Raw genomic sequence first — 14,453 nt, 5'->3', positions numbered from 1 at the left:
TGGCGGCCACTTTGCTCTTCGTTGGGAATACAATGGAGACACTTTCCCAGGACTCAAGAGGAAGAGGCTTGTTCAGAAGCTGCCAGTAGGGTCAGGGCTCGACCAGGGGGTGTAAGACGTGGGGGTGCCTGGCTGTCTGGGAGGCTCGCCATGCAGGGGTCAGGGTGTGCCCGCTGGCAGGGAGGGAACAGCCACACAATCCCAGAGCGCGGGAAGCCTGTCCTGGGGGCTGGGCTGGAAGGGTGAGTCAGGCACAGGGTAAGGTCCCTGCGGTGCAGTCTCATCAGGGAAGGGATGCGGTGTGCTCTCTACTCCGCTGGAACTCAGCCACCTGCTTGGGCACAACGGACAGGCTCAACATGTGCTGACTACCTACCTGAAGGCAGTTGCCAGTTCTCTTTAAAAAATTCAACAAAACCAGGTTTCCTGTCACAGAAAATAAATTCTTTCTGGGTTTCCCCCATAAACTTCTGGGAGATCCTAAATTGCTGAATGGCCTTTCCCTGAGCTGTGCCCTCCTAGCAGGAAATACTAAAAATTAAGTTATGGTGCATAAACAAACAGCTACCAGTTGGGGTGGCCTGGGTTTTCCTTATTTTGTTTACTTAATCGTGTGGATTTTTTTTTTTGAAAATTGCCTTGCCAGAGGGTTTTTAAAAAATTATTTCACTTAAGCCTGAAAACATCTTTGTGATGTGGTTCAAAACGATCCCATTGATAGGGATGTTCCATGACTTCTCATTGAATCCTTGCTTGGGTCTGTAGGTTTGGGCATGTAGGTTTTATTAGCCTAGCTCCCTAGCAGAGGAAACTAAAAGTGTAGAGAGTGCCTGTCCCCTGTGACCATGGTGACTTCTTCCCTGGCCAGCCGCGGTCCCCCTGGGCTGAGCTCTGGAGGGAGCTCACAGCTCTGATCACTCATATCGGTGCCGTGAGGCTGAGCACAGAGTCTGACTCTGCTCAGCCTGGCTTCCCTTCCCCAATGTGACCCCCCCAAAAAAAACTGCAGGGCCCCCTGAGTATCCCCACTGAGGAGTGGGGCTTTGGAAGTGATGCCCAGAGTGCCCTTCAGGACCCTCCCCTTAAATGTGGGGGTCCACGGATCCAGAGGGACCTGGCCATGCTGCAGAGGGGTTTCTTCTGTAGCTGCAAGGCTCTGGGTGCCAGGGAATGTGGTTAGTTCAGGAAACATATGGAGGCTTCCCTTTCCCTTGAGCACCCAGCATAGGGATCACCTCCTCCAGGAAGCCTCCATGACCCTCCGACAGCACTCAGTATATATCTCTTTCACAGCACATGGTAGGTGTATTATAACTCTCTAAATACGTGGTTGTCACTGAGCCACAATACAGGTTGTTCCCAGGCCTGGGTGTTTTTACCTGTGGCTCCCCAGGGCTCAGCCCACCTCTCACATAGAACAATCACTCAGTAAGCAAAGTGAGCGGGGCCGAGTGAACAAAGGAGAGCATGGTGAGAGCCCAGATGAGACACGTGGCAGGAGTGCAGAGGTGAGTGGCTGAGCATTCTTCAGGCGGCTTCACTTGAAAGAGCGTTGGGCCCCGTTGTGTCCTTGTCTGCTTGAAGGGCCTCTCCTCATCCTGCATGAGATGCCCCTCCATGCCCATCATCTGTAATTACACAGGCCCGGGCGTCTGTGCAAGGCGAAGAGTCCTCTTGTGGCCTAATTAGAAGCTTCCTTAACCTTATCTGAAGCCATTTCCGTAATCAACCAAGGGGAAAAAAGATCATTCTCCCAAAGACACATTCAGTGAGTAGCTTTGCTCTCTCTCCTTTTTGCTCTGGCAGCTGAGCTCAGCATTCACACTGTGTTGGCTGGTGCCACTGCAGTGAAGATGGCAGAGCTGTGGGGGCTGGAGTCAGCAGCCCAGCAAGGGAAGTCCAGTTACTGAGGCCTAGGGTGCCTCGCATCGATGCAGAGTCACCAGACTTTTTCCAATAAAGAGTTACTGAAGCCCCATGAGTTGTCCACCACCGTGTAGTTACCAGGAATACAGAGAAGTCTAATGCTCGGAACGCAGGTAGAGGAGGGTCGTGGGAACAATGTGTGTCCAGTGGTGCCATGAGAGTGCGTGTGTGAAGTCAGGTCCACTTCAAGGACAGGGAGGTTTGACGTCCCCTTGGAGTGGAGTAGACATTCCTAAAGAATCATCAGAAGGAGGGGGGCTGCGTTGGCTCCTTACAGTGCCCTGGGGGAGAACAGACACGTCTTGGGTGGTGAAGCAAAGGAGAAGGGAGTCTGGAAGATGAAAGGGGAAGGCCTTCCAAGGAGGATGTGCAGTGTGGTCAGAGCCTAGTACTTGGAAGGAGCTGGGTGTGTTCAGGCCACGGTGAGCAGGTGGTGTGGCCAGAAGGGAAGGTAGCCAGAGGTGAGGCAGGCCATGGCATCGGGGTAAAATGGTGCCAAGTGCTAATGCAGGTGTTTGGTGCTCATTGGTGAGGGTAACTGGTGGAGAGGAGCCACTTCTGGTCTATCCAAAAACCTCATATTGCAGCCTGGAGGTTCCCCAGAGGATGACCGTGTCCCCCACTCTCCCCAACCCACTCCTATGTGTTCTGCGCCTGACACGTTTGGCCACAGATTATGGGGCTGAGCCAAGAGTGGACAGTCCCAGTTTGCCCCGTCTCCCAATAGAGCCAGTACAGGAAGGAAGCCTTCCACCAGGAGAAAGTACAGCCATTCTCCCCCTCTGGAGCTTTGGAACTGGTGTCTTCATCAAAGACTGACCTTTCCTCTTGGAAGAAGTGGCTCAGAGATGCTCCACTTGATTGATGCCCTGTATCTGGCAGCCAGTCCTTGATCATTAAATAACAATTCCCAAGAACTCTAAGAACCTTACTGACTGCCAAGTTGCTTCTTCCCTCTTTTCCCTCCTCTTAGGTAGATGCCTCACTCTAGCCCAGCTGCCTTCCTTGAGCATCAACCTTTAGCCCAAGACTAACAAAAGGAACTTCCACGGGTGGAAGCGAGGCTTTGAATTTACTTTTCCTATTGTTATTACATCCTATAAGTGGTCACTTGCTCTGCATATGCATTTTACAGATGAAGAAACTGAGGCACGGGGCAGTAATGGGCTTGAAATGGCTATGGTTGTGTGTCCTGATGCATCTCTGTGGCAGAGTGATTCCCACCACTCCTAAGCTTTAACGCACCTTGCTGCCTCCTCCACTCAGTGAGGCTCCTGCCAGCAGAGACCCTAGCCTTATTCATTTTCATGTCCCTGTTTATTCAAAACATGTGCCTGAGACATGGAAGATGCACATTAAGTGCTTGCTGAATACATGACGAGATTGAGCACTCAGTGTCAGGTTTTAACACCTGCCTCCCTGTCTCTCTCATAGACCTGATCTCCTCTCTCCCCTCTGCAGAATCAAAGTCCACCCCACCCCCTAATGGATGACCTCCTAGTTCTAAACTAAGGCCACCCGAAGGTTCCCCTTCAAAGGCTCTAGGCCCTCTCTAGGCTGGTGTCTTCAAGGTGTAGTTAAGGCAACCCAGGATCCCCCTTAAGCTATTTGGAGTGACGGTGGTAGGGCTGTAGAGCACCCACCCTGTGCAAATCACCTAACTAGTCAGGTACTCTGAGATGATAAAGGCATTAGCATTTCTCAGGAAGTGTTTTCAACACCTACTATCAAAAGGCAGTGTGGTGTGGTGGGTCTGTGGTCAGCCATGCCACTAAATCCCAGCTCCGTGTGGCCTTGGCTGTGCTACTGAATTTCTCTGATTCTCATTTTATTTTTATGTGAAATGATGCACAAGAACTCTATTAAAAGGTAATGGTGAGCGTGAAACGGGGAGCACACACAAAATGCCTAGTGTCCTACCTGTCAAATAGCCCTGAAGACGTAGAAACCATAATGACTGTAGAAGACTGAGCCCAGAATGGAATGTGATACAGAGTCCAGAGAAAGGAGAGATTCACTAAAAGCAGGGAAGTCAGCAAAGGCTTCGGGAGGGAGCCTGTAGTAGATTCATGCAGAAGAGGTCCTTTACTGCCGCCATTTTTCCTCTGCAGATGTTGAACAATCCAGAGAAGATAGCTGAGCAGATAAGTAAGGATCTCGCCTGGCTCACCTCCCACCTAATGGCTCTGTGGACCCAGTTCCTAGACACGGTGACTCTACACTCCCAGGTGGCCACTTATCTCACCCAGGAACATCACACCTTGAGGGTAAGGTGTCAAATGGTATGAATTCTCTAATCACATGCCAGTGGACCCTTGAGGAAGCTTTCCAACAGTTAGTTCACTGGGCAGAATAGGAATTGAGGTTGACTTCGTAGACATGAGTGCCAGTCCTGGCCCCACCATGAGCTCTCAGACTTTATGAACTTGTTCAGCCTCTGAAAACTTTGCCTCTACCATTGATTTAACACCTGCCTTGGCTACCAGATGATAGCATGAGGGTGTTACACGTGCCCTGCAAATGTTTTAGAGAAGTGCTTTGAAATGTAAGATGTTGTTCGTGGTGTATTTCTTTGCCATCTATGTGGATGGTACTAATGCATAACAGAATATGTTGGTCTCCTCATTTACAGCAAGAAGACTGAATATCTGAGCCCACAGAATACTTATCAGTTGCACTTACATGACTGGCTTTGCAAACTCTGGTTCGTCTGCATTTACTTAACGGTCATGGTCTTCAAGTATATTCTTCTAGTAGAAGAAATAAGACCTAAATAAACAAAGTATAGAAAACAATGCAAGAACAGGTTCTCATAAATATGCATTAAACTGTGTCTATAACCCAGCTTTGGGCTAAGTGCCCCAGATGAGAGAGGGAACCTGTGGAAGAGCTTGTTTTGAAACCTCTTGGTGGTGGACTTATCTCTCCTTTGTTCCTACCACTTGCGTCTGTGAGTCCCAGTTTCCCTTTGGAAATTAAAGATCATGCCCACCCAGTGCATTAAACTGTTTGCATTATCTTATTCCTCAGGTCCGAAGGTTTTCTGAGGCCTTCTTTTACATGGAGCACCAAAAACTTGCAGTCCTGACTTTCCAGGAAAATCTGTAAGTAACCAATTGCATGCCCACATCACACTGTGAAAGTGGCCACCCAAGACATTCTTGTTCAAAGGCGCTTCTTCCCTTCGTCTCTGACTGCAAAGGAAAGAAGTCTGCCCACCTCTGCACATTCAGGCTACACTTTCTCTGCAGGCAAAAGAGTCAGACAAATTGCAGAGGCAGGAGCTGGCAGGTGGCAGAGAAGGTCAATAGCCAAAGTTTTCTTTTGTTGAATGTTATTATGGTTCTATAGACAGAATCAAGACTTCCTAGGTCCCTGAAGACATCTGTGCTGAGTCTTCTTTGTAAAACGAATTAGAAGCAGGTGGCGTGGCCACAAGCTATGTCAGAAAAAACACAGAATTCGCTGGAGACTCTGCAGTAGCCTCAAAATGCATTTCGCATAAGAATGAAGACGGAACTACCTAATTAGGAGGACTGATGAATTTCTGAGTCTGCCTTCCTCCAAAATTAAAAATAAAAAAAAGGGAAAACATACAAAAAGAGTCAGGAGGGTTGACAGAAAATGAGGTCATTCTCTTATAGATCTCCCCAGTAGGCAGGAGCAGATGGGTCCCTCCAAGATGGGTTGGCCTTTGCTAACCAAGTTCAAGGGGCTCTTTTTGTTTCTGAATCATACATTCACCTCAAAGAATAAATGTGGATGGAGTCATTGTTCGAGATGGCCTGGTAAATCCAGCAGGAGAAATACTTCAGGTTCCTCTGTCTCACAAGACAGACCTGAAAACCTTCTCGCCCTCTTTTTTATGACCTTCTCTTCCTTCTCTGCACACGTCATCATGTTGGAAAAGTATGGCGGCACTGACAGTTTGCCTTATGGAATCTGGAGGGGGATGGGGCAGAGAAAATACATCTGTGGAGAGGACAGCTTGTCTGGAGCCAGGTAGTCTTCCAGTCACTCTCATATTCATTCATTCTGTCCAGCAGCTAAGATGAGAAGAGTTAACATGATAAATGTGAACAGAACCATGAGGGCCACTGGGCAAGATGCTGTGAATCAGGATCCTGGCAGGAACTTGCTTCCTGAGTCTCCATGATAGGCAAGCCCTCGATTGCAGGACTGTGCTGTGTGCCCAAGGGGCATGGATGGGTGCACGTGGAGGGGACAGATACATAGGCAACTACTCTTGTAGAGGAGTTTTGTTGAGATGTTGACCACTTATACCAAGTATAGAGGATATGGTACTTGGCCAAGTTGGGATCAAGATCCTATTCCTCCTTTGGCCTACAGCAGACCCTTGAGAAAGTACTGTTCTATTGCTGGGTTGTTATTTTTCTCTTCCCCTCCCTCAATCTTAGTTTCTCTAAAATGGGCAGGACAATAGCTGTAAGGACCAAAGGAGAACATCCATACACGGAACACATCGGTCAAGCCACAGACACTGATCAAAAAATGTTAGGTGATGACTAATACGTTACACAATTGTGGACTTTGCAAGTAGGCCCTGCAACCCTGCAAGGGACACGTCACTGATGCCGTCCTTGTGGGTCTCTCATTCTAGGGTAGCTGCAGGCAAGACGTAAATCCAGTTATCTCAGGTAGTGACAAGTAAAGAAAACCAAATCAAGGTGAGGACACAGAACATGATGAGAAGGGATATGGCCAGCATCCTCATTGAAGGACTAGCTCTCCAAAAAACAAAAACAACTTAGGTCTGTAGTGCTCACTGATTTTCACTGTGAGAATGCTCCCACCACAGTGGTGTTCAGGCCGCCAATATGTTCTCTCTGAACACGGGGGCTGGGAAGGGATGTGCACAGTTGGCTCTTGCAAGCTGGTGGGACTGGCTCCAACACAGCACTGGGTGTGAGATAAGGACCGTTGTAGCCCAAGTGCTGGGAGGGAATCTTTCTGAGGATGTGACATTTGAATGGAGACTGGGGTTATAGGCAGCCAGACCTTGATATGAAAGAAGGCCGGTCAGGAGGAAAAGCTGGTGTCAGGGCTCTTGCATGGGAACACAGGGTGTTGGAGGAGCAGCTGGAAGGCAAACGAAGCTATAGGATGGAGGGAGCTGGAATGAGAGGGGAGATAGGCAGGACCAACGAGGTGGACCAGTCTATGTGGGACCTGATGGACCAGGATAGAGAATTCAGACTTGGCACCGTGACAGTTATGATTCAGGGCTTTTTAAAAAGCTGGCAAGTAATATGGTGGAAAGACCTGATCTCAAACTCCTATACATGGTTTGAAATCTTGTTCCGTAACCAGCAATATTTCTGACACCAGATCAGTTCCTGCACCTCTCTTAGGTTGCTGCCTAGAAGTGAAAAGAAGAGTCCTTCCTTCAACAGATACTTGCTTAGTGCTGATTATGGGCCTGACACTCTTGTGGGTACTAGTCAGCAGTGACCAAAAGAGATGAATCCCTCATCTCATGGGGCTTATATTTTCATAGCAGGAGGCATACAAGTAAATAAATATGGTATGCCAAATGCGGTATGTGCCAATATGAGTGTGGTCAGAATGAGGGGCTGCTGTTCCATCCAGCTATCTCAGAAGAGTCCCCGAGAAGATGACATTCAGCCAGAGGTCTGAAGCAGGCACAAACTGAGCCCTGCAAATACCCAGGAGACTAGAGCATCTGCCTCACAGAACAGCACGAGAGGAACTTAGTGCTACTCGCTCGTAGATATTAACCTGCAAGGGAAAGTATACACAAGGCTAGCAGCAATATTATTCAGGAAGAAGTAAAATTTAATTAGATCATTAGGAGTAAGAGTTATGGAACCAAAAGGGGAACATTATGTCAGACTGAGAAGGTTCCTGGAGTAAAGGTACAGAGTGCTATGAACAGAGTTTCATCTCAGGGTGAGGCCGTGCTAGCAAGGGTGTGTGGGCATGGGTGTGGCCCGCTGGGTATCGGAGCCGGACAGGGAGGGTGTACATCGGAGACAGAGCCATCCTCCCAAATCAGGATGGACAAGTGGACAGACAAGATGGCCCCGGTGACACTCATCTGTCAAGACCCGCCTTGGTCAAGCTCAGAGTAGATTGTGTTTCTCAAACACAATCATTGAGTACACTGTGACCTCCACCACCACGCTTCCACATGAAAAGGATAGGATAGGATGGGCTTTGACAGAATAAGATGGAGTAGAGAGTACGAGACAGACACGTTTCTGAAACTTTCACTTCAGTGTGTGCTTCTGGGAGTGTGCGCTTGTACTCGGTCGCCATGCAAAATGGAGATTGTTTCTTGCCATGGTTGCAGGATTTAAGAATGCAATGTTGCAGTGTTTACAAGTGGTTTAGAGCTGGCTGGTAGCAAGGGTGTGTTTTATTGTCTCTCTCTTCTGCTTTACGAGTGTCAAGCCTGTGCTTTTCATGCAGTAAGGAAGGGCTCAATGAGAGATGAATGAATGAATGCAGAAGTGTTGATGTACAGGACAACCTGTCTTGGTGATGTAACGTCTGTAACAATGACAATTGATTTATCACTTTGCTTCTTGTGTTTTTCTATAATAATAAGTATAGCACTAAGTTTTAAAGATTACTCATTTTACAAGATGCTATGTCAATAGCGTTGAACCCAAGAGGCACTTGCCCTGCCTTCCTGGTGTTTTGTTTATTGAGATGACTTTGCTAAGAAGAGCCCAGCCAAGTGCTTTTCCTGCATTGGCTCATTTAATGTCCACACTAATACCTTGAGCTAGGAACTGGTTGTATCCCCACTTCACCGAGGAAGAAACTGGGAAAACCTGGGCTCAGACAGGTTAAGTAGCTTATCTTAGACCTCACGGCAAGCATGTGATACACACAGGAATCTACTGGAGTCCGGATCCCACATTCCTACCATCCTTGCTGTGGATGTGGTCTATAGTGGTTAACCATTATCCTGAAGAACTGAACGTGGATTCCTCAACCTCCAAAATAGAAGGATCTGTGTGTTGTTGGCTAAGCTCCTGGAGTCGGGGAGATAAGTAGGTGATGGACTAGGTCCTGGGTGCTCCAGATAGCGGGTGTCTAGAACCTGTCTTACTCCCTTGAAAGTTTATGCCCATTGACCAGCATCTCCCCATTTCTCCACCCAGCCCCTGGCAACCACCCTTTATTTTTTTTTGACTCTGAATTTGATTATTTTTCGATACCTCCTGAATGTGGAATCGCCAGGATTTGTCCTTGTGAGGCCGACTCCTTTCACATAGCATAATGTCCTCAAGGTTTATCCATGTCGTCATGTATGACAAGGTCTCCTTCTTTCCTAAGCCTGAATCCTATCCCATTGTGCTGCATTTTCTTTATCCTTTTTCTGTTCATGGACACTCAGCTTGTCTCTGTAGCTGGGCTGCTGTGAATAGTGCTGCTACACATGTGGGTGTGCACAAACCTCTTAAAGACCCTGATTTCTTTTGGATAAATACCCGGGAGTTGGATCATCAGATCCTAGGGTACTTCTATTTTTACTTTTCTCAGGAACTTCTGTACTGTTTTCCATGGCAGCTGTGGCGTCTTGCATCCTCATCAACAGTGTATGAGGGCCGCACCCTCTCCACATCCTCACCAACACTTGCTTTTGTGTTTGTTTTAAGAATAGCCATCCTAGGTGTGAGATGATAGAATTGTGCTCTAGAATTTTTAGTCATTTTTTTAAACATATGCTAAGCACTGTTGTAGGTACTGGGTCACATTCACGAAGCCTGTACGCTCAAGAAGCCACATTCTGGCAAGAGGTAATGCCCTGCATAAAGTAGCCTGGACCCAGCTCTGTAGAACCTCTCATGTTGTGTTATAGTTACTTGGTTAATCACCTCATTAATTCATGACTATAAGCTCTTTAGGTCCAGAATCAGGTTTCCATCCTGTAGGTATATGCCCTAGCTTGTAGACCTGGTCCTCCACACATGGGTGTCCAGTCAGTAGACTTCTTTAATAAATTAAACACTGGACCCAAAGGTCTAGGTTCACATGACAGCAAAGAAGTGCAGGACTGATTGCAACAAAAGTCTATTTAAGTATTCAGGAAAGGTTCACAATATTATAAGGTTGTTGCAGCCTTTGTGGCTTTGAGGAAGAGAATACATTGCTTATCATTTTTATTTTTTTTATTGTTCTTTTCTTTTTTTTTTTTTTTCTAGAGACAGGGAGTGGGGAGAGAAAGCGGGCAGGGGTAGAGGGAGCGGGAGAGAATCCCACACAGACTTCCTGCTGAACGCAGGGCCCGACTTGGGACGGGATCTCATGAGCCTGAGATCACAACCTGAGCCAAAACCAGGAGTCAGACTCTTAACCTGAGCCATCCAGGTGCCTCACACTGCTTATCCTTTTTGATCATAGGTTAAAATCCAACTGAGAAAGAAAGAAATAAAATATTCATACTTCAAATGCATATTCAAAATATGTATATAAAATATCCTATAGGCATATACATTCATTATATTTGTTCCTGAGAATGCAGAATGAGAGAATTTTCCCTGGGCTTGTGTGGAGCTCTGTAGCTATGAGCTGTTCTGTGGGAGCAGGTGACCTGCCTACATGGCTGAGGAGTGACATGGGGGCTTCCAGAAGTCAGGCTACGTTTTTTTATCCTACATGGAGGAACCAAAACACATAGCTCCCAAACTAGGGGTACTTACACCCCAATCAAGGTTGCTGGTGTTTACACAGGAAGCAATAAAACAAGAAAAAAGAAAGCGTTTTAGATGTTTTTAATACTTATGCCACAGCATAGGATTCAGACCCTAACGTCCTATAGGAGGTGAGAAAAGCAAGAGTAGAGGATACGTAGAGCTTGAAGTTTTTTCTCCAAAGGACTAATTTAAGATTCCTAGCCATTTAGAAGCTCAGCTCCTGCTCCACTAGAGTGTTACTTAGTGCATCCCACTGAAACAGAACATGATACGTGCCTTGATCATACCATCCAAGACCTCTAGGCTCAGTGCCCAGACCAGTTCCCACCATGGCCCTAGGGGCTGGCTGGGTGGTTGGCAGGGAGAAAGGAAGAGGATGGACAGACAGACGGTGTATTGTCAGAGCCTGCTGAACGTTTTCTTGGAGTCAGGGGTTGGGGCAATGATTCTTACCTCATTTTAAACTTCCCCTGACGCTAACCCAATCCGTGCGTCCCCAGGATACAAACCCACAGCCAGCTGTCTCTGGACATCCGGAATTCGGAGTACCTCACCACCATGCCCCCGCTGCCCGCGGAGTGCCTCGACATCGATGGCGACTGGAACACCCTGCCCGTTATCTTTGAGGACAGATACGTGGACTGCCCTGCAACAGGTTGGTCCTTGCTTGGGAAAGACTCAACACTAAGGCTCCTCTGTGGGTCCCCAGTCAGTTGCCAGCAGTGGGACCAAATCAAGGCAGTAATTTGTCAGGCTGTGGAGGAGAAGCAAAACCTCAGGCTAAGCTTAGTTATTTGGGGTGACTTTGTTTCAGTGCAATTTTCAGATCAGAGTCACAGAAGGACAGCTATGACAGAGATCCCCTTCCTGACCCTTTCTGGGGTAAAATCCTGCTAGAGGCCTCAGTGTTTTCATCTATAAAACAGGAACCATAGTCTCCCCTCACCAGAATACCCTGAGCAGAGGACAGACATCCTTTCTTATCTCAGAGGCATGACACAAATATGAAGTCATGTCTCGTTGAACTTTGGCGGCATTCGGTTCAGACTCCTATGGAGAGCTTGGTTCATGCCACGAACCAGGCCCGGTATTCGAGAAAGTGGGCTGCCCCAGTGACTGAATTAGTGGGTGAGCCGCTCACTCAGGGAGAAAAGACAGCATGCTTGCGTGGATCTGTGTCTTTGTGTCCACACCACAGTCTCTCTTGCTGTTCTGCACAGCGTGTTAAGGAACTGATAGGTTAGCTGGAGAGAGCCTGGTGCGGACGGGGTATTCCATGGTTGCTGGTCCTCTGTCCCCTCCTGCAGTCCTGCTCATGGAAGCCCACAAGCCATCACAACCCCTTAAAGAGCAAGAAAATACCTGGCTGGAGGTTTTACATGTTTTATCTTTTTAATCCTATTAAAAACAAAACAAAAAAAAAAACCTCATGCACCCTGTTTCATAGAGAAAAACTGAAGCTCAACAAATTTAAGTATGTATTAAAGATCCTACAGCTTATAAAAGCCAATGTTCGGGGCACCTGGGTGGCTGAATGGTTGAGCGCCTGCCTTGGGCTCAGGTCGTGATCCTGGGGTCCTGGGATCGAGTCCCACATCGGGCTCCCCACATGGAGCCTGTTTCTCCCTCTGCCTGTGTCTCTGTCTCTCTCTGTGTCTCTCATGAATAAATAAAATCTTTTAAAAAGATTAAAAAGTAAGTAAATCAAATAAAAGCCAACGTTCAAAGCAAGTCACTCCAGCTCCAAGGCCCAGGGTCTGTCCTACCATCTCTTTGTGAGGCGATTCAAACCCTGATGCTGGGATACCCATCGTTTAAATGATGTGCCACTTAAATTCCAGAGTTTCTGCAGGCAGAGATTTGTAGGCTCTTTTAAAAGTCCAGGCGGACTTCCAAGGACAGTCCAGCTTTATGGTGGAAGGATGCTCCTGGTTCTCAGCTGTGCCCTGACATCTAGTGTCAATGCTGTGTATGACAGCTGGAAGGTACGCGCCCCAGAGATGGCAGCCTCAGCAGCTGGTCCCAAAGAGCTTAACACTTGGCCCCAGGCTGCGTGTGTATGTGTGTGTGTCCCTGTGTGTGCGTGTGCGCTCGTCTTCATTACAGTGACATCAGGTAGCTACAGAACCCTTGAACAGGGAGGGAAAAAATTTATAATCAGCCCCGGCAATTGGACCCTGAGATGTTGCTACTGGGCTTCGTTGCAGGTCTTCTGATCTGTTTTCCTTTCCATATGAATGACACCGCAATGGACGTAAATCTCACTCCTGCGACTCATGCGTACAATTGTATTGCATATCTTTATGTTTTATAAATCTTCATACCAGCTGAGCCCCATCCCTTTGGCAGCACCAGCCGGGAAGTCAACCTTGGGCTTACGCGGGCTGCCAGGGGCTGCCAGCCCTCCTCCTCTGCGCGCCAAGGTGGTGCCCTAGACTTAGGTGTGGCTGGGGGGCCACCTTTCCTAGGCCATCTGCCCCTGCAGGTTCCTCAAAGCTTCGTATTGTCCATCTCTGCCTGTGTCTGCAGAGTGCTTGGGATGGGGAACTTAACTGAGTCTGTGACCCCAGCACAAAGGATCCCGTCTTCCCAGAAAGACCCCAAGGCAATTGCTCTCAGAGGGTTGGCTGTCTCCCCAAGACTCCTCTCTACAGATCTCTCACTTCTCCCTTCTCTTTCCCAAGACTATTTCTGCACTCAAAACTCTTCCTGACCTTTATTCCTTCACCATGTGCTCTGATGACACTTTAATCCCAGAGCAAAAGCATCAGCAGATAAAGAATGAATTCCCTTTCCCTCCAGGGGTTGGTGACCTTAATGTAATTTGCAATGAGGTCGTGGGATTTGCATTCCATTGTTGCAGTGTAATGAAGAAATGGAAATAAGAGTCCCATTTCCACATTAAAATAGGAATATTTATTCCCGGTCTGCTACAGTACTGTGGCTTGATACCTACTGTGTGCCAGGCCCTTGCAAAGTCTGTCCATATGGTCTTTGATCGCTTCTCCCAGGTACCCCTCACTCCTCTGTCCCAAGGCAATTGAACCTTTTGCCCAAGGACCTTAACCATTGACCAGGCTGCCTGAATTGGAATTTTTTCCCCAACCATCGGTGTCTGTGTAATTGGACAAAAGGAATTGTAATTTATATTCTGCAGGCCTGCCATGATCAGTGGATACATCCATCTACAGGACACTTAGGAGTGACTGGCACAAAGGAAGTGATGAATGGATGTCAGCTAATGCCATTAGCTAGTATCTGACTAAAGCCATTCTCTTTGAATTAGACCCAATGCCACTCTCATTTTCCCCACAGTTGTGGTAGTGAAACTAGTGTTGCTATTTTTGACAATCCGCTTCCTTGCTGGGCTTTCTGTGTCCTGTCTTGAATTGTCAATGACAAATCAGAGGCATCTTTCATTTTTCGTGCAAGAATTCGCCAATCCTCCTATTGCCTATAATGTAAAGACCAGACTCCTCATTCATAGAGCATTCAAGTCCATCCATATCGTGGCTTCCCTATACCTCATGCCCACTTGACACCCTTGTTCACTCTTGCTCCAGCCACATGGGATCTAACTGATGCCTGACTAGACTATGTACTAGTTTTCTGGTCTTTGCCATTGCTGTCTCCCTGCCTCCTATGACTCATAATCTCCTTCTCTGAAGAACCCAATTCATATTCTCTAGGATACAACCCACATGCTTTGGGTGGGAGAGCCAACTGCACTGTACTTTGTATGCTTCCCAATATTTGGAAAATCCCTTAGAGACAGAGACTATTTCATTGTTATAACCGATCCCACTTGCCCTCTCCCTAACCCATGGCCTAGTATAG

At 47.5% G+C, this 14,453-nt stretch overlaps 1 protein-coding gene across 1 annotated transcript in view; it reads left to right on the top strand.

The window, feature by feature from the left end:
- Window positions 1-14,453, top strand: part of FAM135B (family with sequence similarity 135 member B) — a 179,625-nt gene that overhangs the window by 146,574 nt on the left and 18,598 nt on the right. Inside the window, exons 9-11 of the mRNA XM_055314296.1 lie at window positions 4,038-4,193; window positions 4,957-5,030; window positions 11,117-11,271. Coding sequence (XP_055170271.1) covers window positions 4,038-4,193; window positions 4,957-5,030; window positions 11,117-11,271 — 385 coding nt within the window. The remainder of the gene's footprint in view (window positions 1-4,037; window positions 4,194-4,956; window positions 5,031-11,116; window positions 11,272-14,453) is intronic.

This window comes from Nyctereutes procyonoides, unplaced genomic scaffold (genome assembly GCF_905146905.1).
Source record: "Nyctereutes procyonoides isolate TBG_1078 unplaced genomic scaffold, NYPRO_anot_genome, whole genome shotgun sequence".
Lineage (NCBI taxonomy): Eukaryota > Metazoa > Chordata > Mammalia > Carnivora > Canidae > Nyctereutes > Nyctereutes procyonoides.
Note: the sequence above shows the minus strand (reverse complement) of the source record. Positions and strands in the feature narration are given on the sequence as shown.